Source organism: Electrophorus electricus, chromosome 2 (genome assembly GCF_041902795.1).
Source record: "Electrophorus electricus isolate QZ-2024a chromosome 2, ASM4190279v1, whole genome shotgun sequence".
Taxonomy (NCBI): domain Eukaryota; kingdom Metazoa; phylum Chordata; class Actinopteri; order Gymnotiformes; family Gymnotidae; genus Electrophorus; species Electrophorus electricus.
Window position 1 is genome coordinate 29,123,938 of NC_137498.1, and position 25,001 is coordinate 29,148,938.

Genomic DNA, 25,001 nt, shown 5'->3' on the forward strand with positions numbered 1-25,001 from the left:
GACAAAGCATGTATTATATATGTTATAGTAATGGCAGCATGAGTCACTGTTGGATTAAATATTGTGTTTTAGTGGTTGAAGTTAATTTTGTACCAAAGGATAACTGATGTGCTGAGGTGCGTGTTTCAAAAGAGTACTGTGAAGAGTTTTAAAGAAGTGGATGTGCTATTGAGACAAGTGTGAAAACGACTATAAAAACTGTGAAGTAGCAATAACATTTAAATAGTATTACATTCTGTGTAACCAGTATATTCTTTAATCTACAGTATACTTTGCATATCCGTAAATCCATAATATTGTGTCAATCAGTATATTCCATATAATTAGTTATGTGTTTAAGGCCTAATGTTTTCTATTTACAATAAGTGAGTATAAAACGCTGCGTGGTTTATTTTTGATACAAATGAATCATCACTGGCCTGCTCAAGGCCAGATCCCCTCCCTGCTCATGATGTAAGTTCCCTTTGTTCAATTAAAACAAGCACAGCACTTCAGGAGAAACAAATATGAGAAATGCATATAATAGGCAGAGTTGAGGAATTATGTTTCTTACTGAGTTACATTTTCTTGTGTTTGTTTTGTTTTGTGGTTCATTTTTATTTCTTTTCACTTTTTTATGTACTTCAACTTCACTTTTATTCAACAATAACTTTGTGATACATTTGTGCATGCTGCTTTAGTCCTGAGATGTAACTTCCACCACAAGAGGTATTAGGGTTTTGTATGAGGGGTATTTGGGTTTTAGGTGTGGTATTATATCAGAGGCATTGGATTTTTTGGTATGGCAATGTGTCAGAGGTATTGGGGTTATGGGTTTTGTTTTGGATGTTTCTTATCACACTTTCTGTTCAGACTGGAATTAATATTTTTAGTATATTATCTAATTAGTATATTATCTAATTCCTACATTACAAGTTTTGGTGATCCTAAGATACAAATAAAGACAGCACATCATTTAAAAAGGCAGTTCACGGATGGTGCGATTAAAGCCAGGACTGAGAGGGGGAAAAGACAGCTCTGAGAGTTTTACATTAGTCTCTACAGCGCCCCCTACCTGCATTAAGATATTATGATAGTTGATCTGAAATAGTAGTAGACATTTAGCGGACGTTTTTATCCAAAGCAACTATGACTGACTACAACTTGAGCAATTGAAGGTTAAGGGCCTTGCTCAAGGCCCCAACGGTGACAACTTGGTGGTAGGGCTTAAACCAGCAACCTTCCAACTATAAGTCAAGTACCTTAACCACTGAGCTACCACTGCCCTGACTATGCGATACAAAGTAGTTAGCGCATTTAATGTTGTTTGGACTTGCAAACGTAAAAGTACCATTTATTTAATTTATGTAAAAAAAAATTACCAATGAATGTTCAAATTTTAAAATAAAACTCAATTTGTATTGACTACATTTGCTCTCGTTTAGAAAATATAGGTGTAGGCTATGTTTACAGATTGAACTGCTATCTTTAAACCCCTGCTGACATTTCTCAAGTAACATTTCACCCACCCAAGACTACTGAAACAGAGTGAACATATTTGGTTACACTGAATACGTTAACCGAGCAAATTTTATCTTTAATGTGATAAAATGGCCCAACGAATAAATGGAGTCTTGTTTCCGCAAAGCGTAAAGCAGTTCCTTTTAAAAGCAACAGTTGCATTTGTATCAATATGTAAATTAACTGGTACTGCTTGCCCTTTCACTGTCTAACGTCATGGTGCCAAAGTTGGACTTGACCAATAAGGTCCGCTTTATGCAAATAAGACGAGCAGGTCTCGGTGTAGGGTGCGTATTCTACAGTGCTCAGAGTAGATGCTGCCTGAGGAGGGTTTCGGACGGTTTTCGCTTAAATAATCCCTCTTCTAAACGGACAGAAAGCGTTTGGTTAACAATGACCGTTTAGTGTCTTTTAAACGTGAGTTTGCTGTTTTATCTTTTGTTACGTTGTATAAGGATATTTTCATATTTGGATTAGTGACGAGGACGCACCATGAAGTATAAAGTAAGTGACTTTTAAACCACCATGCATGTTGTTCCCCTAAATTAAAAATATAATTTACCAGGTTATCCATATCATTAACCATCTTATTCATACAGTACCAAGTTTGTACTGTAGGCTACTATAGGTTACACATTAATTCAATGTTTGCCAGTGAGTGTTCAGTGAGTTGTAGGCTATTGGTTAGTCATTTGAAAAGAAAGACACGTTTTACATTGGCGCGTTTGTGAGTGTGATAGTTTAGCTGCTACATTTGTAATATTCAGTGATGGCTAACATATAACCACTACTACTTCTGTTCTGAAGACTGTCTTCGGTGTATGTGTTCGTGCGAGTTGGCGACGGTAAATGGCATCGTAATTTGTGGTCTGAGTTTGGCACAGTACTTTTAAAGTCGTTCTTTTACCACTGATGCCATTACCGCGGTAAATGCTCTTTAACTATGGACTCCCTGGGGCTCTGGGCCACGGTGATTTACCGTAGGTAATCAAATGACTATAACTTGACAGTGAACACCATTGTGGAGAAACGAGTAGTAAATAATGTGATTTACATTTTACCTCCTGTCGGGTTACTTGGAGCCCTTTCAGAATACATAAGACTATTCATTTTCTCCTTTCCAAGCGAATCCCTCCGATACCAATTTGACCTTAAAATGTTGCCAAGATTGTTTGTTTATTTTGTTGATGTTCCGTGAATAAACGTACTTTATGGTCAACAAAACAGAAAACACAGTGAATAAGAAATGAAGTAACCCCTTGAGGTTAGATATAGATTACTTTTTAATTGATGAATCGTAAATTTCTAAAACAAGGACCCTATATCTACCAGTCTGTCCCTATACGCCTGAGGGCTGGAGTTGGCGCCGTTAAAACATCGGTAGTAATAGGCTAGTCGTTCAGGTTTATGTCTTTCATAACATTTACTCTTAAGGATAAAAATGTCCCAAGTCATGACTGTAACAATGGGATTACTGATCTTTTGCATATCAGATATTTCCTAGTGTAACAATGATATCATAAGAACGTAAATAGACCTGGAAATGCACACGTACAATTCTCCAAGCTGGATCCTGGGCTCGGCTGATAGTCCACATATGAAGCTGCTTCTTCCCATTTCACAGGTTGTTGGGATACAGATCTACATGGCCAAGGATATTGATGAGTGTGAGAGCGAGGGAGAGAGAAGGGGACAGTGTGTTTGGCATGGATCCTTATGCAAGTTTGCATTGCGGGGAGGACGGGCATTCTATTCACAACTTGGCCCTTGAGTACAGTGTTCTCATCATTTACATTCTCTTCAGGGTTTTGCAGGCTGACGGGATGCTTCACTTCCTACTATGGTACTGGGCCATGCTGCTCCTGAATGGAATGCTTTTGTCTGCTTCACACTGTCTGTGGAATGTGGGGCAGTTTAGCTCAGACCAGCCTGTGAAGATGTCTGTATCACACAGCTGCCTCACTCCCTCTGTTTCTCTCTCTCTAAGCCTTTCTTATGGGACTCATGTGTTTTGGCCTGGAGTTTGTGTCATCAAACCATATTAAGTAAACAACAGTTTACATACCACAAATGGTAATAAATAACTGTTCTGTCTTGTGCACAATAAGAAAACACAACACTCTTCATTTCCACACAGCTAGTCTCATTTGTATGAATCGTATCTGTTAATTTGGGAAGCCAGCACTGCTTATAGTCCAGAGGGAATTCTTGTCTTGTTAGTACCTGATTTTAGTCCAGTCTGTAGCTGTCAGGTCTGGAACTGCAGTGGTCCACCAGGTGCTGATGGATATTGGCAGTGATGCACCCATTGGCTCTGCAGGCAGCAGAGGTTAGAGGTCAAGGTGGGACAGGCATGTCCCTCTCAACCTGTCGTTGCTGTGGAAAAAGATCAGTGATGGTGAATAAATGAAGATCCAGCTCAGATAACCTGTCTACCTTGCCCAGCAAAAGTGTAGTGACACGTGGCAACAGGGCTACTGACATACCCTCTGTACTCTAGGAATAATGTCCACGCAATCACTGCATGCTAGTCATGAAATCCATCCACTCACAAACCTCATTGTGTGTGTCTTTTGAGTTAAAGATGGGACATGACTGCCTTTCACTTATGTGAGATAATGTGATATCAGTTAAATATTATTCAGCTGAGTCACTACCACCTTTGCACTATGGAATGTGAGTAGTTACTCAAGAACAGTTGCAGCTTGTGACTCAGACCTCAGTACATCACCAGCACAGTGAGACCGATGGTTGGGGGTGGTGGTGGGGGGGGGGGTGTTGAATGAGGCCAAGGCTTTTGTGAACCGGGAATGAGTCAGTTATGTTATTCAGACTGCTTATAGTACACTGGCCCACTTCACCAGAAAATGGACCTGGCCTTGTCTCACTGGTCACATCTTAAACCTGACTGAGTTGTCTACAGAGATCACCTGAGTCCTGTCTCCTGCCCGTGTCCGTTAATGTTTCCTGACTGGTGGGTGGGTGATGGGAGACTCTGCCCCACCCTGATCCTTGGCCCCATGACATTCTGTTTATTACATTGTGTTTGTTAATTGTATGTGTTTGTTTATTGATCAGGTTGAAGTGAAATCTGCATTTCTGCATTTCCCCTTTGGGGATAGAGGAGGAGCCCTCTGCTCCAATGCCCTCACACATGCCCTCACACTCCTTCTTGAACTCTCTGTCACACACATGCATGCACACACATCAATCAAGCTGTCTCAGTCACACAGCCTCTTTTCATGCTTATGTAACTGTGGCAGAAAAAGCTTCCCAACCACAATGAAGAGTGATTAGGTGAACCCAAAATCTTTCGCTTTCTTTCCCTCTCTCTCTTCAAATGGACTCAGGTTACAGGCCTCTATCCTGTCAGAGAGAGGCAGAGAAAAGCTTCAAGGTGGAGGAAGTATTATGGTGGTGGAAGGGGGGGGGGGAGAGAAATAAATGAGAGCACAGAAGGAGAGGTGTGTGTGTGTGGAGAGTTGAATCTCAACTAGTGATAAGGATAAGCAAAGAGGGTTTATTCATTTGCAGATAAGCTGTATTTGCTTTTGTTTTAAGATATTCCCACATTCCTTGTTATGTTTTCCTTTGCCTAAAAGGAAGCTTTTGGGATCAGGGCTCTCTATAGGTCTCTCCCTGTCGCTCCTTATGTTGTTTGCATGTGTGTGCGCATGTGTTTTCTGTGTGGTGTCATTGAGTATAAAGAGCACTTCTCTGCAGGCGTCCCACATTCTCTAGGGTAACAACAAAAGCTATTCACAGAGAAGGTCTAGTGCCCCCCACCACCACCACCTTCTTACAGGAATACATGCATACACACACAAAAATGATGCTGTGAGGTAGGAACTACAGGTAAAAGATCTATATTGTGGCATGTCTGTCTTTGTAAGGTGTTTGTCCTGGCATATATGCACTAGCTCACTAATTTCTGATTATTTGTCAAAATCTTTGAAAAAGTTTGATAGATTAAATATTCAGTATTGTAACATCGTGTATATTTTTCAAGGCCTCAGCAGAGAGCACATTGTCATTAAAACACAGGCAGATCTATCTATTGTTAGATTTTGCCTTACTTGTTTACATGCATTTTTGATTGTTTGTCATGAATGTTCAGCCTGTGTGGGCTGGGACATTTACTAATTGAAAATGGTCAGTGTGTATAAACAGCGCCACAGTTCCCATTGACTAACAGAATTCCAAGCTGATTTTGTGTAATTTACATATGTCAGGTTGGTCCTGTCATGGTCATGTCAAACATAAGAATTCTGACAGCTGCCCATGGACATTTTGATCTGTGTGTTTTACACAAGTGCTGTTTCCTGTTTATCACTGCTTAATGCACAACCTCTGAGTTAACAGCAAACTAAATCATTCCACTTATGTGAAACTTCCTCCAGATTATTTGCATGTAGCTTTCTGTACACTGAACCCAAAGAGACATATGCTGTGAGGGTCCTGTTTGGACACTTGCATGAGACATGAAGGTATGCCCTGGGTCAGATGGTGTAAACACATCACACAGCTCTGATTACCCATAAACCCTCATCCCAATGTTAGGGAGATTATCCCTAAACCCTCATTCCACAGTTAGGGAGATTACCCCTAAACCCTCATCCCACTCACCATAAATCGCTTTGAGCTGCCTTGACACCCATTGTCCACTGCAGCTCTGTATAAACACAAGCTGACAGCAATGCCTTCACCTAACACCATGTGCTGACTGAGCATCTGCCTTTGGTCTGTGGGAAAACAGGATGTACATAATGTACATAAGACAAAGGTCAGTTACGTAGATCAGTGTTGAGGCTGTCCCTGTATGCCTGTCAGTGCTGCTAAGGGTTAAGCAGGGGTTAATGACCCTCTATAAGAGGAGATTTCTGGAGCACCAAAAAGAGGCAGGTAAAGAACAAAGGGACTAATCTGAAGGAACAGTATCTACTATAGGTAGTTTGGTCATGACCTGTCTTCAGTGAATTTAAGTCTTAATTTGTTGAGGACCATGCCTTTGTGACTCACCTCACTGAGCCTTTCATCTCCGTCTCCACTCAGTGCAACCAGAGTGCCAACCTGTGACCGTGGATTCAGCCCCCTACTGTCCTGTCTAGCATTCTAAATCCTGGTGATCTTTGGTGACGCATGTAAAAAGAGAAGGTGCTCTCTGATGAAGTGCTGGTGCTTTTGCTCTTTCTGAGCTGCAGCTCCACCCTAGGGGCACTGAAACTGGTTGCATTGTCACCACGGCTGCTCGGGTAGGCGGGGGATTTTGTTGAACGGCGACATCACCCAGGCGTTGATTCAGAGCCTAGGAAACAGGCGGGGCTTGCAGAGCAGCTCTGTGCTGGACAGTGAGCACAACTTTTAAAGAGAAGTTGTGCAGAAGCTTGGCTCTGTTGCAGGTCTTGCACCAGACAAGTAATACATGTACCCGTCATCTGAAACTCTTGATTTAACTGGTATCTTTGCTTGAGGTTTTGGTGATAATAGGGTTTGTGGGGAAAGGATGTATGAAATCCCTAGATTTATGTATGGTAATACTTTTCATTGTATAAAGAACAGTCTCCTTTCCATCTGCTGGTATCCACAACTTTGTGATTACATCAAAGGGCACCTCTGAGTTCAAGCATATTTAGTATATGCATATGTACTAAGATTGCAGTTCTATTTTGTTGTTATTATTTGGAGTCAATACTTGCTTCATGGAGAATTTAAGCATGATTGCCCTCACACTGTTTTGTTCCCTGTGGTTAAATTAATTTTTAAGTTTGCATCTTGCATTATGAGTGCTAATGAGCTATACACTGGGAGGACAGAGCAGTTAGTTGGTGCAAGATATGTTCTGTCCAAATGAAACGTGTACTCCTAGTGCACATAGCACGTTTTGCTTCAGTACACAGTTTTCATTTCATATGCATTTTCCCCCTCACCCACTCAGCACAATCACCAAGGCCAGTATTCATTAGCGTCATTACCCATAATTATTTCTACTTGCATGATTGAGGGCAGGGGAGCATGCTGGCTCACCCATCCTACACGCACGTTAACACACACACAAATACTCTCACAAACTCACACACTTTGTTGAAGACATGTTAGTGAGTGCATGTTCATTATACATTTTCACTTGAATCCAGTGTTGGTTGGTTTTGGAGCTTAACTTTTTTTAAAGTAAAGTATCTAGTTAGCACCAGGCATAATTTTTACATTTATCTGATTCTTTGTATCCAAAGCAACTTACAATTATGACTGAGTACAGTTTGAGCAATTGAAGGTTAAAAGGGCCTTGCTCAGGAGCCCAATAGTGGCTAATTGGCAGCAGTGGGGCTTGAACTGGCAACCTTCTGAGTACTAGTCAAGTACCTTAACCACTGCTGGACACCAAACATGTTTAATTGGAATAGTCATCTTCATCAGGCTCGTGCCAAAGCTACCCATTGAAAGGACTTCAGAGGAAGGGGGTCCTCCAGTATTCGTATGGATGTGTAAGGGGTTTAAGCGCTGGGCCGGTAAAGGTTTGTTTTAGCTTTTTTGCCACATATGCGGAAATTTCGAAATAAACACATGCTTCGTCACCGTTAATGACTTCTTTATTTAGAATCATGAGTCATGAGTTTCCCTAAAGCTTGGGGCAATCGGGGGGCACGAGCGTTGCACGTCTCTACTCCACGTGCAGCCCGGGAAACCCTGCTTTTTCTGTCTGCGTGTGAAAAATTGATTTCCACACTTTGTCTACGTTTCGAACTCCAACGTAACGTAGCCGTTTTGTAATGCTGAGCATGTGAGCCCATCCCCCGCCTAGCGGTAGCCGCTTGATCGCTTGATTACTAATTAATGAAGCCGGAGGAACGGGCGACGGTGGGAGCTGGATGGGTTTTAAGAGAGCCGTGGCGCTCTTCTGTTTACTGCTTGGGCAGGAATGTAGAACGCACTTTTCAACTTGCTAAAACAACTTCCAGGAAGCTTGTTCCGGTCGACGACCTCCGAAGTTGCGTGGGGCTTTCCAACTCCTGCTAATGGCTAACACGTGTGTTAAATACAAAACAATAGTCTTGTGAATAAGCTGCGTTTTAAGGCGTGGAAGCGTGCGCTTCGTTTCCTGCGCGGATTCTCTGGCTTCAGCTACATGCAAATAAACGTGAGTGCTTAGAAAGACTGCAGAAGTTTTTTTGTTTGTTTGTTTTTTGTTTTTTTGTCGCTACCATATAGCTTAATGTCTACAAAAATATACAATCAAATCCAAAGTCAAATGATTTTCCAGTTTACCCCGAGATTGGAGAATCATTGTAACTTATTTATAAACATAATTTTAAAAATGTAATGAGAGAAATTGTGATACATCCTGGTCTTCAAATGACGGCAAGTCAAAATGATGCAATGGCAGTGTTTAGATTTCCTCATCAGGGTGTAGTTGTTCAGTTCCTCATAATTAAAATATTTCATTGCAGTTCTTGTTCTTTCTGCAGAAAGGAAAAAAAAAAAAGCTTTGTATGAATTTAAAATAACATGGATATTCGTCTGCGTTGCTGTGTTCATGCTAAAGGGTTTGTGGAAAGACAATTCCACAAAGTTGTAAAATCAAGGGGTTTTTTTTATATTTATACAAGTTTCCATAACTCCTCCTATTGTAATTGAAAAAAGAATTCTGGCTAAAGTCTAATCAAGTTAAGTTTGTTAAGGTTTTCAGGAGTCAAAGATAAGCTTCCATTCATACTGGTATCTTAAAGCGACACTCGCACTAAAGCCTGTAGCTAAAGGACTGAGACTGACATGAGGGCTCCTATCGGTTGATATTGACCCTAAGGACACTCTCAAGCTCACAGGTGCCTCTGTATAAGCGGAGCTTATGTGTGTTTCACCGGGGTAGCGAGCGTGAGACATCATGCACAGAAGCACATTATCTGCTCAGAGATAACGATGCTGCCGAGGCAGAGAGATTCACGTGGGAACTGTTTATGCTGTGGGAAAGCGCACATCGCATAGACTCGACAGGCCGACAAGATGATGAAGAGAAGACTTCTGATGGGCCCCAGCGTTCTCACAGAATGGATAAAGTGTGTTTCAGATAACAAAAGCGAGAGTGACAGGGAGAGGAAACCCTGTCCTCAGAATGGCCCTACTTATTTTTTTACTGAAAGGGTTTTCTCAGGAAAAGCTTTGAAGTGTAGTTGCACTGAGCTTGGACAATAACAAGAACAAATTCTATTAGTTAATTTATATATATATATATATATATATATATATATATATATATATATATATATATATAATAAAATTAATTAATATAATTAGTTTCTGTATTCTGTGTGATTTATACACAGAAATTATTTTGAATTAGATTTTTTGAAGTAAGGGGAAATAAATGGAGCCTTAATAAATAGTTTTGGTGAACTGAATTTTGGCGATATTTGAATCCACCTCATCTTGCAGTGGTTGGAATAATGGAGAAGGAAAGTCTTGGCCAGGATTGCTAATGGAAGAATGTTTAGGCCACAGCAGTGCAGGCCAGATGATTATTTTCTTCGCGTGATCCAGGTCAGCTCAGACTGCCCCAGTTCTTTTCAAAGGATGAACTAGTGAAGCGCTCTGGGATACGTGTTCCATTTAAAAGCTGGACTAGGCTCGAGTATATTCTGAGACGACAGTGCTACCATAATGACAAGGCTGTGCTGTGACACTTGTGTGGGCATGTAGCAGGTGCAGTATAGTGTTTCATTGTGGGACACCGAACTCTTCTGTCTGCTCTGACACTGCCCTGTCTTCCATTAAATCAGCACCACTCACTTTATTGCTCTCTGCATGCTCCTCTATAGGGCCTTATATGTATAATCCATTACATTCATACTACAACTGGTATCATTGGGTATTCTTACAAAAAAGCCCTCTAAACAAATCTACGCTGAGAACAACAGAAATGTATTCAGTATATATATTAACTATAACCTCTGGGGGGAAAAAACCCAGGGACAGTGGTGAGATTATTTCAGCAACCCATGTTCTAGTCTTTGTTACTGTAGTACCAGCCATAGTTTTACTTGCTCATTGATTATTTATATGTAAGACTCCTTAGGCATTGACAAGTTGCATGGCAAGTCACATGGCAAGCACTGCATATCCATGAATGATGTTTCTTCACACTCAGCAGAACCTGATGGCTAAGGCGTTGTACGACAACGTGCCAGAGACGCCGGAAGAGCTGGAGTTCCACAAAGGTGACATCCTGACAGTGATCGAGCAGAACACCGGCGGCCTGGAGGGCTGGTGGCTCTGCTCACTGCATGGACGGCAGGGAATCGCGCCAGGCAACCGCCTCAAGTTGCTGGTTGGGGGCATGTTCGAAGGCGGCACTGTGAGCACAGCTCCACCCCATGGCCTAGCCTGCCAACAGAGCCCACACACCCCCAAGGGCTCCTACCAGGTGCCCCCCTTGCACCAGTCCACACAGGGCCAGCCCATCTACCAGGTCCCGCCCACACCGGACGTGTACCAGGTCCCACAGAGGAGCGCGCTGGCTGCAGATGCAATGCCCAACAGGGTAAGAGAAGCATCTCTTTTTTTTCTTTTCTTTTTTTTTCCCTCTGTTGTGCAGTGATTTTTTTCATGTATCTTGAGCTCACCAGAGTTGGTTAACTTAGCAGCAGGGTTTTGAAAATATTTTCTTAGTTATTTTCTGTACTTGGCACTTATGGTTATGAATGTTCCAGACCTCTAGCATGTAAGACTGAAAAAGAGACCAAGCACAATCTCAGCTCACCCTCAGCAGACAGCCAGTGGCCAGTCAAGATCTTAACCACCTTAAACATAGTTTTTCAAACTCCCCATCTTTGTGGTGCTTTCCCTGTAGATGCTGCATCTAAATGTGTTTGTGTCTGTGTGTTGGGCTGGGGGGTGGGAGGTTAAGGGTGTGTGATAAACCTTAATTGCTGTAGCAACTGGAAACCCATTTGCATATTTCAGTTTCTGATGATAAATTTATCCCCATTCTTCTGTCAGCAGCTGACCACAAAAGGTCTGGTTCAGGAGGCATGCTACCCACCAACCCTAAACCTAACCCAGCTCAGTACAATAGGAGACAGTCTACCCGCAGAGATAGCCCTACCCCTGACCCTAACCCAACTCGGTACAATAGGAGGCAACTATCCACAGAGGCCAGAAGATAGATGGCAGTCATCTCTACTAACAGAGGCTGTGGAACTTTGACTAGACTGATTCCTCTTTTCCTGCCTGCATACTAGAATGGCATCTGATCCTGCTTACTAATAGAGGCAAAGAATTATTATGTCTATTCTGAGACCATTTTTCCTGTTTTAAAGCTTTGAATAGGAAGCCTTAATTCCTTTGAACCCCTTTGACAAAGTGTATATTAATCAGTAATGAAGTCACTTTGTGTTCTCGCTCAGCCAAACACAAGCCTCTGATTAATCACGCCATTCATGGACCCTACTGGAGATGCAGGGAAGAGCTGGTCTTCAGGATGGTTAGTGCAGTGCAGTGTAGTGCACTTAGTCTGTTATTGGAGGCACAACAGACAGAATAACATGTATATATTAAGAAAGTAAACTGAACTGTTTAATTGCCAGTTTTCACCATATGAACTGTTGGATATCTGAGAACTTTTTTGAATGTGTCAATTGTAGAGCGTTCATCCAGGTGTTCTGAACTAGACACTTGTACATGGCAAAAATGACTAGTTTTGCTGCGTGGGCTATTTAGACAGCCACTTTAAAAAGCTGTGGCCTCTGCGGCTGCAGTCAGGGCCAGTTCTCTGGTGTGTTCCTCCGTGGCTGCCGCTGCAGTCGGCCAGCTATTCACAGCGATTTGGTGCATGAGGCAAGAGGGTGTAACACTGGCCAGAAGCATCACTCGATTAGAAGCTAACCACTGGAGTTTTGCCCATGTGTGGCTTTCAGGAAGGTGCAATCGATTAAGGATTTTCAATCAGCTCTGTCTGATTCGACCGTCGCAGCACACAGTGTCTGCACCGTGATAATCCCAATCCCCACCCCACAATGCATTCTATTGTTTGTTTTTTTTTAACTGCAAGGCACTTTATTTAGCGCCCAGGTCTGTATGGGGTTGGGTTTATCACAGGGTACGCGTTACCCTTCTATCTCCGACTCGCATGAAGTTCCAGAAACAGCTCAGCTGAATTTGTAGAAGTTTTCATTATTGTTTACCCTAGCAAAACCCTGTCATGGAGATAATAGTCTTGGTCCCCTTAGTTGACTGTTTATCAAGGCAACTATCGAGTGGAAAGATACATTCATAGCATTTGACTTCTCCAATTCGCTTCTCCTATACCTTAATAAACATGAAGGCTGTGCCAAGAAGTTTCTTTTTTCTTTTTACTTGGCATAAACTATAATTTAGTGTTAGGAGTTGGAAATCTATAGCTGTAATTCACATGGTGATTTAGTGTGGTGTGGGCAACCAGGCGCTGGGCGCGATGCCAGGCCTGGAGAAGGTTGCTGGGTGCGGTGCCAGGCCGGGCTGGGGACTTCTCACATAATGGTGCACTGTGAGTCCTGGCTGCCTCAGCATGCTGTCCTTGCGTGACCCTCCTTGTTTCCCGCCGGCACAGCTGCCTCATTCATGCCTGCAATGGCTTGGTGATGGCAACGGCGGCAGCCAGGTTCATCTCCGAGTCTCACACACCCATGATGGGTTTCTTTCTCTCACATTCTGTCTCTCACTCTCTTACACACACACACACACACAAGCTATGCTCCTGCCACACTTTTAGAAATTGTGTCCAACACTGGTACAGTGGAGACATTGCACCTGAAGATTTCCGTAAGTATTGTTTATTAAACAATAATGGTATTGTTTAATCATAATGTGTACAGCATGTGAAAGCCTGAAGTGGTCTTTTTGGAGGAATAATTCATCTTAAATTATATATCCAATTAAACCCTCCTCCACAGCCGCCTCAGTGGAGAGAGCATCGACCAAAATCAGAGCTACAGAGACTGGAATATATGAGAGCCTATTCACTACTGCCAGAAAAGGGATTCTAACAAAAATAATTCAAGTTAATAGTTAATAGCCTACTATAAGCTTAAACCATTGTTCACCCTTAGTAATAATATATTGTTCATACCAACGTTTCTCAGTGAGGGAGTCAGTCTGTGAATCCAGCAGCAGTGTTATCAGGGCTGGCCATGGCTGCCTCTTTGTGCCGTGCCCTCTATAGGCTGCTTGTTTGTGTGCTTCCGTATTGTGAAGATGTCATAAATATTTGTGGCCACCAGTGTATAGTAGCGCCACAACTTACTGGGTTGGCTAGCCTCCTACAGCTGAGCCATGGTCTTGTTTAGAACGTTTGACTTTTAAAGTTCAAAGTTTATTTGTCACATACATAGTCATACACAGTATAACTGGCAGTGAAATGCTTTTCTTTAGAGTGTGACTGAGTCCTCTCTGCTTTAGTGTTGAGATTCTGGAAGCCTAACTTATTTTGCATCATCATTATATAGACAGACTTCTCTTACAGGATCCCTGTGTGTCACATTTAAAATGCTACTAGGTTGTTCCCTCCTTCTAGCTGAAGCTTTAGCAGAGAATTTCTTGTGCACACATCTCTGCATGGTCATATCCCTAGTAAAATCCAAAAGGTCAACAGTATGTATCCTCACCTACCTTCTCCCACTCCTAACCACAGACAACATAAAAGGTTTGTAGATGGTCCAACATGAGCATAAAAGATGAATCACTAAGAGTAATCAGCTCTTCCTCTCTGGGTTAGGCTTAGGGTTAGATGAATCACTAACAGTAATAAGCTCTTCTTCTGCGCCTTCTGCATGGGCTCCTCCTTCAGAGCTTTTGGTGTCTTGTCCAGGAAAATGAAGCAGGAAGAACTAGTGCAGCAGGAAATGCTTGTCTGAAAGGTAACTCATTCCCAGTCCCACTGGAGCCTGCTGCCGGTGTTCGGATGGAATGCTCCTCTCCACTTTCCGTCCTTGGACTTTTACCACAAAACAAAGTCCCTTTTGCTCTGCATAAATATTAATAATCAGCAGCAAGACAAATAAAATGGTGGTCACCAAATAGATAATGTACTCATTTGACTAATTACCCTCAATCTAAACAAGTCCAGACTGGCAGTCCAAAACAGCTATCTTTTAAAGGTAATGATTGTGATTGCATTCATGGAGATAGGAAATTGTTTCTTTTCATGCACCTAATTTGGCAGGAGGGCTATTTGCTTTTTTGCCTTTAATGCTGAGACGTATGAGATCTCAGGAGATTTGCCATTTAATTGTCTGCATTAATGGGACTGGCATATTAATAGGACGAACTGCACCTCCCACTCATTAAGTGGAGCAGTAATGAATCTGAGGGCAGGAAATTCACAAAAGCCATCCAGATCACTAAAGGACATCTGTAGCATAATCAGAATATTTGTTAAGATAATGAGGCACAAAGGGCAACTAACCAGTGATTAACAAAGGTCAATAAACCAGAAGTTGGTGGTCTGGTATTGAAGTGAATTATTTTTCAGATGGTATTTCAGTTTAACAGGGAGCTAAACTGCTGTGTGCACAGAAAATGGCATGTTATTCAAAATGAATTTTAAAAAGTACATTTTTTTGCACAGTTTCGTAACATTTTGTAGCCAATAGTAGAAGTTAGCAGACATCAATTCAAAACCTGTAACAACTAAAACAGCAATAATTCAAAACCAGTATTCTTTGGTGTCTTTGTAGCCATCCAAGAAATCAGCACTGATTCGTGGCATTGAGCATTCCACTGAAATTGAAATCTACATCCTGAGGACAACAACAGAGGACTACCAGACAAACACCAGGAGTAATTAATCAAGTGCGCTTGCTTAGGAAGACATCATGTTATATCAGTGGGGTCATTCTGGGCTCAAGCAGTGAGGACAGACAGATGAACCCACTCCACCAACAGGCTGATCATGTGCAGCAAGAGTCTGTCATGATTCAAGATAAAAGCAGCAGCTTCAGAGGATTAGAGCTGATTGACAGAGAAATTCTGTTAATAACTCTCTGCTTTAAAATGGTGTGAACCACCACCACCTTGCTTTTGCTACATCATGCTCTGACGGAGCTGCATTCATGCCATGAGCTGTTCTGAGCTGCTCCAATATTCTCTACAGAAATTCTCTCCTCCCTCATCAGTCAGTGAGTGCGTATATTTAGCTCATCAGTCACTGGGTGCATATATTTAGCTTGTCGGTCAGTGAGTGCATATATTTACCGAAAGGTGTTGGTAGAAGTGTCCCATTCCACAATGAGATCCATGACGGCAACTTCCTGACTCATGGCTGCTGAATTGTGTTCATCCATCCATTAGTTCCTGTTAAACCGTTAAATGCTTCAGGCCAGGTGATTGTCATTACTCACATGCAGGGCTTCCTTAAGGGTGGTTTGCTGGAAAACTACTGATGAAACATAATGAACCAATTTTGTGGCTTGCAGTCTTTCCCCACCTACAGAAAGCAGCACTTCTGGACATGTAGGAGCAGGTCTGAGCCTGACCCTGGTCTTATTCAACCTGCTCCAATGTAACACCATCCCGGAGATCCATGCCCTGGGGAGCGGGGTTTACTCCGGGCCCTGTCACTTCCACCCCATCATTGTACAGCCCCCTAACCACACCCCCATCAGCATACAGCCCTGCACCTACAGTGTATAGTGCCCAAATCACAGCCCCCCTATCAGTGTACAGCTCTCAAATCACCCGAGCGACAGCCTGCACCTCCACCAGCCTCGTCAATATTCACAAAAGCACTTCAACAGGCAGAAGTGCTGAGGGAGGGGAAAAATAAAGTTATCTGCAAGTGAGAGAATGTGTGTATGTGAGATCCAGTAAGCGATACTGTGAACCTATTCATGGCACTTAACAAAGAGCTGACACAAGCTTGGAGAGTTTTCACAATAGCATGTTCACATGACCACAGGTACCGAACTCTGCCTGCTTCACCCCCCAGTGGCCTCATCCTCACATCACACCTTCACTATATGGGCTTCCTTCACAGGTAGGCCTCTCCCTTTTTGACTTAAGAATAGGTGACTTGATTCTTCAGTGAATCAGTCATGCCTCTGCAGGTTTGGGTATGAGTGGCCTGTTTTTGTTTAGTCCTGCTCGGGGTCTGTCTCCAAGGAAAAGGTGATTTAAGAGGTCTGGGAAAGTGGACGGAACTGTGGGTAATTGGTGACCTGTGTTGACCTGACCATTCCCCCTGGTGGTGATTTATATGAAGGAATGCATTTATGTGCACCTAAACACACACTGACAGCAAGAGCGTGACGTTCGCATTTAAAAATACCATCTGGACATCTCATCTCTGCCGTGAATGTGTGGGAGTGTGTGTCTGATTCCACTATAATTGTCACTTGGAAATGAACAGTGGGTTATTTGTCCCCCTTTCACAGGAGAGACGGAGAGAGAGAGATTGAGAGATTTTCCTCTATGCAATTCCATGAGACAGGAAGTCATATGTATGGTTCATATTTTCAAGCTCTGTGAGAACGCAGAGTGTTCCGGTGGGCTGATAGTGGTGTGCGGCAAGAGGAAAGATGGGAGAATTCCGATCATTCTTCTGTCTGCTGCAGAAGCTTTCTGGTTTAGCACAATGCCAGAGTGAGTCCGGAGAGAGACAGAAAAAAGTCCTCAATCTGCATCCACCGACTCCACTAGCAGATACATTGTCCCATCTCTTTCTCTCTGTCCTTTCCTTCACTTCTAGTACAGCTGCATAGAGCTACTGCACAACTGTGTAGAACTACTTTAGAACTAACTGGGCAGAGCTACAGTACAGGTAGGTATAGTCACTGTAGAACTGGGTGGAGATATAACACAGCTAGGTATAACCAATGTGTAGCTGGGCCACATGAGGACAGGCATACACACCCATAGTAGGTCTCAGCAGCACCCTAATGAAGTTAGAAAGAGGGAGTAATGATATTAGAAAGTGGGAGTAATGAGTTTAGAATGACGGATTAATGAGCTAAAAATGTGGGATTAATGATGATAGATTGAGTGATCGATGAAGCTAGCGCGAGGGATTAATGATGATAGAATAAGGGATTAGATTTGCATTGATGCCTCCTGTGCTGATTTCATTTTTGAACTGATTTTTTTTTTTCTTTGAGAGGATATTGGTGGTTGAGGATTGTTTTTATGTTCTTTATACTGAGAATTGTTTTTATACACTAATTTGCACACGTATAATGTCCACATTGAATGGGAAAATGTGGGGAAATCTACGAAGAGTTAAACATTTTACCTCTGACAAGCAAAGGTATTAATTAGCAGATGATCTATAAAAGGTTGTCCTTGCAGTGAGAGAGTATCCATTCAGTTCTCTGCATGATTATGCTCTTGCATGATGGTAGCAACACTTTAATATTTTTTTTCTTGTGTTGTTCAGGTGCTGACCCCAACACGAAAGGGACAGGCATATTCTTACAGCCTCACCCCCAGCAACTCCCAGAAACTCTATGATGTACCTCCCCTACGAACACAGGGCGTATGTGTCTTTGTAAACCTCCTGCAGCATACAGTACAAATCTTTACTGTGATCAGCACAGCACTGTGTCTGTATCAACTGTGTGTGTGTGTGTGTGTGTGTGTGTGTGTGTGTGTGTGTGTCTTTACAGGTGTATGACATTCCACCTAGCAAACAGATAGGACAGAGTTCTCATGGTCAAAGTGTTTATGACATCCCTCCGTCACAGGACGTACGTAACCAGGGGCTGTACGATGTCCCTCTGCAATCACAAGGGGTATGTTCCCAACATAATCATCTTAACCATAATCTCTAACTCTTGGTGTGGAGTCATGTATGTTGCTTCATGTTAATGCTAATGCATTCAGTATGAAAACGACTCGGCAGAAAAGAATTCAAATATATGCGACACTTTCATCAGCTCTGCAGTTCATCTGAATGCCTTTTTGTTCTCTAAGTATTAACGGAGTGTGCTAGCCCTAACTTTAACAAGAGTGCCATTTCTCTGTAAATTGGAGGGTCACAAGTAGGAGAAAATAAATGGTAACATTTTTATTACTTTCCCTTGGTTGCTAAATGAAAGCTTTGCCTGCCAGCATCACCAGAGCTGTTCTCCAAACAGTGAGGGACATTAAAGGCAGACTGCTGTCCACACCCTCTTAAGTTTCACTGCTGCTCACAGTTCAGTAGGCTTCAGTGCTGTGTTTGTAATGAAGTGAAATGTGCCAGAGGCCTGTTATTCATATCATGTTTAATTACGGGTTTGTGGAAGTTTGACTCGCTGTAATAGCCCGATTTCAGGGCTGGTTGAAGTCATGTGGGGCCCACTCCTGGGATCTGTTGATCTACACTCCTATGGTATGCACATATACGTCATAACCATGCACCACGCTGACATCAGGGCTGGGGTTTTTAAATGCTTGGTTACCAACCATTTTCCACATCTGCTTTGCCGGAGAACATAAAATGCAAACAGTTTTAAACTGTTTAAGTGGAGACAAATTTTGATCCACAGCCTTTCCTTGTTTTTTAGTTTGTGCATGTGTGTGTAACATATGTATATCTCTCTCTCGCTCTCACAGATTAATGTCATTTTCATTCTGGTAGGTAAATTCCACCCCTCCCTGCCAGAGTGTTGCTGCATTGGATGAGGGGAACTATGACTTCCCCCAACCGCACAAGCAAAAGGCCGAGGGTGTTTATGACATTCCACCAGCATTCCTGTCCAAAACCACGCAATGCACCCAGTCCAACTACGATTTCCCCCTGAGTTCAGAGCCCTGTGTCACCACCGGAAGTGACAGCAGCATTTATGACGTTCCAGCCAGCCAGATCACCTCCACGGCATCCCATGACCTGTATGATATTCCCCGCAGCATGCAAACGCAGCATCGCGATCGTGAGCGGGGCCATGGCAGAGGCATCTATGACGTTCCAGCAACAGACTTGCGCACATTCACTGACATGACAGACAGCGTGAACTGCCTGTCATTATCTAGCACAGGCAGCAGTATGTCCACGTCGTCCTCAACAGCAGGGTCACCGGCCGAGGGCCGTTTGGCGATAGACCTGGACTCTGCCCTGCAGCGCCTGGGCTGCCTACAGCGGGCCCTGGATGCCTCCGTGTCCACCCTGCAGGGTCTGGCTGCCTCACCCTGCTGGCGCACACACAGCTTCCTGGAGCAATGGGCTGGCGAGGTGCGCAGGGCACTGGAGCGCGTCCGCACCGCTCTGGCTGACTTCTTAGCCTTCGGGCGGGGGGCAGCAACCAATGCCACCACCCTCTCAGACCCAGCGCTGCACTCGAAGCTGCGCAGGCAGCTGCAGCGACTGGAGGACGCCCAGCAGATCCTGCAACAGACGCACAGGAGCCTGGAGAGCAGCGGCTGGACCCCCGCTGCCCTCGCCAGTGGCCCTGGGCAACAGGGCAAAGGTGACGAGCTGGACCGTGCCATCATGGTGTCGCGGACCGTGCCAGACGACGGCAGGCAGCTGGCATCAACAGTACGGGGCAGCGCAGAACTGCTGTTCCGGAGGGCTCCTGTAGAGGGCATTGTTCATCCATTCACCTGTTCCCCACCACAGGAGGACAACTCCAGCAGCCAGACAAAACCTTTCCCAGTAGGGCAGGACAGCGAGCAGTGCGTGAAAAGCTGGATGGAGGACTACGACTATGTTCATTTGCAGGTGAGAAGGGTTTGAGTAACTTTTACCCTAGAGGCAGTAAGTAAAAATATGTAGGGAAAAGTATGTGTTATAAAAATATTCTGATGACTTAACTGTTATCATTCACTTCCCTGCCCCAATTATATTTTGTCCCCTTCTGTTCTCTCTGAGATGCACTGTGTTCTGACATGACATTTCACGTCAACAAAAGGTGGAGCACCTGCCGTCTCAGGGCTTTGAGACAAGGAAATACCCACCATCAGTGGTGTTTGTAATTCCAATTAAATGTTTTTTTGTCAAAATTAGGAAAGTCAGTGTTTATTACAGTGTTTATTAAAATGTACATAAAAAATCAAAAAGTGAACATTAAAAATGCATTAAAATGTTATGTTCTCATTTGACACATCTTCATAGCAATAGAAAAAAAAAGTGAAGAGCTCTGGCATTTAACTCTGTCCAGTTAAGGCACATATCTGATTTTGTTCTCCCAATATTTCTGCATTTGAAGGAAAATCAGATATTTCAATGTGACTGCATGTCATATGGGAATGCGCGCACACACACACACACACACACAAGCAAACGAGGTTTCAAGTGAAGCAGAACATTTCTGACAGAGGTCCTCCATCAGCAAAGTGTGCTTCTCTGCTCTACGCCAAAAAGGATGCTGCACTTTGAAATATACAAGCATCAACAGTCGCTTGCCTGTTTGCATCTGTTCTTGTACCAGCAGAATCAGCTGACACTGTTGTCCATTTTAAAGGGTAAAGAAGAATTTGAGCGTCAACAGAAGGAGCTTTTAGAGAAGGAGGACATCGTAAAGCAGAACAAGATTCACCTGGCTCAGGATCAGGTGTGTGGGGACCCTGACCTCTCTCGCTTCTAGTCTGAGTGAACTGAGATATGCGTTCTTGAACAATGTTTGAAAATATCAGTAGAGCAACACTGCACATTGACTTCTCACTTCACCCTCAGGCAGGTCTGGATTGGTTAGGTACAGCTGCAAAAGCTAACATTAGTGTGGTTTTGGCTGACTGAGGACCAGGATGGAAAGCCCTGTAGCCATGTTTGGTTTTCACCACTGAGTTGATCTGTAATGGGTTAGGGTTAGGGTTAACCCTAGCTGTTCTGAATTAAAGATATCACTAAAGAACCAAACGGAAGCCTTCAGTATTGGAGACAGGATCTTTGCTGAGGCTATGTATAAAGATAGCAGGTTCTAGATAAGAACGTCTCCCTAATGCTGTAAATGTAAGCACCACAGCTGCAGATAAACATCTGAAACATTGTGTGAGGAACAGTATGAAAGGAACAGTACGGAAGAAGGTACCAGACGGCTCTAGTGCCATAGACGTTTTGACATAAATGGATGTTTCCTCAGATTTGGATGGCATTGAAGTGGTTTTAGTCATACTTTGACAGCTAGGGTCAGGGTTAATGCTTTAACATTTTTTTTAACTCTACTTTCTCTTCTGACTCTCATAGTTGAACCAGTTTAAGAAGCTGGAACAGGAGGTCATTAAACCTGTAGAGAATGACATCACACAGTGGATCTCCCATCAACATTCAACAGGCTCCACCTCCCCTTCAGGCTCCTCCTCCACTTCATCTGTGGGAGGTGGAGCTCATCTGTGTGGGCAGGACCGGCAGCTGCTGGCCTTCTATGGGGAGCAGTGCGAACAGCACTTTGTCAGTCTACTCAATGCCGTGGACGCGTTCTTCGGCTGTGTGGCAACCGGTCAGCCACCACGAATCTTTGTTGCACATGCCAAGTTCGTCATCCTCAGTGCACACAAGCTGGTGTTCATCGGGGACACACTGTCGCGACAGGCTTCATCCCCTGATGTGGCCAACCGGGTGATGGACTCCAGTAACGTACTCTGTGAGCTTCTAAAGACCGTGGTGGCCTCCACCAAGACAGCCGCCCTGCATTACCCAAACACACCTACTGTGCAGGAAATGGTGGACCGTGTCACACACCTCTCACACCAAGCACAGCAGTTTAAAGTGCAGCTATTACACATGGCCACATTCTGACCTCGCAGTGTGATCCCCTTCTAACAGACGCTTAGAGCATTGTACATTGTCCTTTGTAAATACTGCTGTTTCCTTCTTTGTAAATATTTAGCTGTATTTTTGTTTCGATTTCTTTTCTATAATATTAAGAATGTAATGAATATGAAATTGCATTCTAGAGCAATATAACGTTCCACTTTTTGTTGAGCACCTTATAAGTCGACTTCATTTTGTTATTATGACCTGTAGATCAATGCTGCTGCTGCTGCTAGAATTCCAGGGTTAGGGTTATGGGTGTGGTTACAGTTATGGTTACAGGGTAATCCTAACCATGCTGGAATTCCAGGTAGTTCTTGCATTATGCTGCATTCTATCCTGCAGTGAAAAAAAAAAAAAAAAAAAAAGCCTTTTCCTCACCAAATGACTTTTTTGCTTCATTATCATTTAATTGTTAAAATTATCAAAAATATGGTTAAAATCAGGTTAAATTATATGCATGTTTACTAAAAGCTACACAAGGCTCTTCAGACATTAGGAACTAATATTTTAGAACTGTTTTTAATGGGTTATTTCTGTCTGTTTTATGACTTATGACTTAATGCCGAAATATATAGACGCACTAACTGCTATAATCACCCCTGCATCAGAGCATGTTTCAGCTCTACAGTTTGAGTCTTGCTGTAGGCTTGTTGTTTTGCTGACCTCTAGTAACCAGCTGTTAGGGTTAGTCAGCCTGTAGATGCATCTGTCTGGTGCCTGTGTTGTACTGGACTACACAGTATAGAGATGAGGAGAGGCTCTTCCAAATGGCTTCATACCCTTCTTCTCTAACCATAATCCTATAGGCTCCCCCACACATGGTTTTCAACCAGACCTCTAAAACCTTCCCCCATGTTATCACACACTCCAAGATGTCCCAGATTTCCTAACTGCAGTCATTTTTAGCCCCAAAATTGACATCGAGATGACTTTTTCTACCCAAATACAAAAGCTTTTAAAGGGTACACACAGTTTACTTCATCAAACATATTTAAGGATACATAAAGCCAGAATAAATACTGATTTATAGCTTTAAGAAAAAAACAGAGCACTGTTTCGCACAGGCTGAGAATTGACTTGTAGTGGGTAGTGCAGCATGTGAACGACATGCTTGCAAAGACTCACACAGTTTTTAGGGGGACAGTGCAACCCAGGTTATTTTCTGTAGCTACAATTTATAGATGTTCCCTAAATGCTTCACATATTATAGATGTTCCCTAAGTTCCTCACATTCAGGCTCAAGCTCAGTGCATGTCATACAGATGAAAGTATAAAACACTCATTTGAGGATATTAAGAATGTTAAGATGGTTTCTTTGAAAGTAGCTTTATAAATAAACTGGGTGTTCTGCACATAGTAAAGTTTTATTCAGTCCTATGTATACCCAACATGCTGGAAAGACTGATGCAAACAGTTGTGCAAGACAAGACCCAAAAGAATGAGCCTTGTGTCAGCTCTTTGTGGATTTATAAAATTAAGTCTTATCTTTATGATAACGTTAATAAACCATGTTGGAGCACAGTTTGAACAGCACAGTATGAAAATGTCACAGGTATACTTGTTGAAGGCCATAAGGAGATCAATAAAATCCAAAATACTTCTTATTTTGTCAAAGGCCTGCTTTGTCATTTAGTTTCAAATCCAGACATCTTGAACTCTCGACAGTTTCATTGACTTGAATTCAATATAGAGCCAATACATGCACTATAACTGGACACATTATAGGAGTACACAAGACAGAATGCCAAACGTACATAATGGAACACAACATAAATGAAGTACGTGCAGTGAAAACAGGAGAAAAGGTTTGATCATGCACTACTTGATGAAAAAAACAGCTGTGAGGCAAGGATTTTCAGTTAACTCAGTTCAAATTAATAAAATAATAATTGCTGATAAGAGTCATATTATAAAGTGTTTAGCAAGCAAGCAAGGGTTGGACTTTGGAAATTAGCTCTAATAATTCTGGTCTTCCTCTGGTGAACATTTAACAGAACTACATGTTTAGTATTAGACAGCGATTAGGTGCTGGTAACACAAATGTTCTCCCAGATTATCCACAGGCACTGTAACACAGGTGATGCTAAAGATGGTGGAGTTTAGGAGGCATAGCTAGGAGATGGAGTTAAGAAGATGGTGGCTATGAAGCGGAGTTAGGAGGTGGAGATAAGAGGATGGTGGGGTTAACAGGATGTTGGTGGAGTTTGGAGATGGATTTAGGAGGTTTCATAAAGATGACAAAGAACCTGGTGTAATCAGCAAAACATTCGAAGGTGTCCATAGGGCCAGAAAGCAGAGTCAGATGCAGACTAAAGTATACTCTCACTACAATTACAGCAACTGTTATCATATAATGTAATGACAAACATTGATCTCAAGTCAGGAGAATTCCAAGGCTACTGGCTCTTGATCTGGTTTTAAAGATGTGGCAGTAGAAATGTGTTTGTTCTTAGATTGTAGGTGGAGGACAAGACTCTGAGTACCTATGGAGTATGAACACAGTTGGATGGTTTTAAAGGAACAAAAACAAAGGATTTATATGTGTCATTCAAGCCTTGGTGTGATTTTAGTGATATCAAATATTGTAATTCTAAGTTAAATTAGAGCCTAGACTTAAAGAGCAAAGAAATAATCATAAATAGCAGCAATGTAAATATTTTTTTCAGACACCTGAACTGGCTAGGTGACACATATATCCCAGTCTCTGCAGTCTCTGTATAACTGACTGATCATAGCTGCAGTGGCACCTAAAAGCTTATAGTACCATAATAAAACAGAAGATATTAAGCACAGAATAGGGGCACAT

The 25,001-nt window shown here is 42.7% G+C and overlaps 1 protein-coding gene across 6 annotated transcripts; it reads left to right on the forward strand.

Moving 5' to 3' along the window:
* The first annotated feature begins 1,787 nt into the window (after nt 1–1,787).
* On the forward strand, nt 1,788–23,795 carry nedd9 (neural precursor cell expressed, developmentally down-regulated 9). Of its 6 annotated transcripts, none has more exons than XM_027014936.3 (7): nt 1,788–2,004; nt 10,640–11,032; nt 17,897–17,995; nt 18,126–18,251; nt 19,082–20,161; nt 20,871–20,993; nt 21,626–23,795. In XM_027014936.3, exons 1-7 carry the CDS (start codon nt 1,993–1,995, stop codon nt 22,175–22,177), a joined length of 2,385 nt encoding a protein of 794 aa, XP_026870737.2. In that variant the 5' UTR covers nt 1,788–1,992; the 3' UTR covers nt 22,178–23,795. The 6 variants fall into 6 exon arrangements, with proteins under 6 accessions (XP_026870737.2, XP_081553921.1, XP_026870739.2 ...); XM_081697795.1 differs by having other exon boundaries at nt 20,874–20,993; XM_027014938.3 differs by having other exon boundaries at nt 10,643–11,032.
* The last annotated feature ends 1,206 nt before the right edge of the window (nt 23,796–25,001 follow it).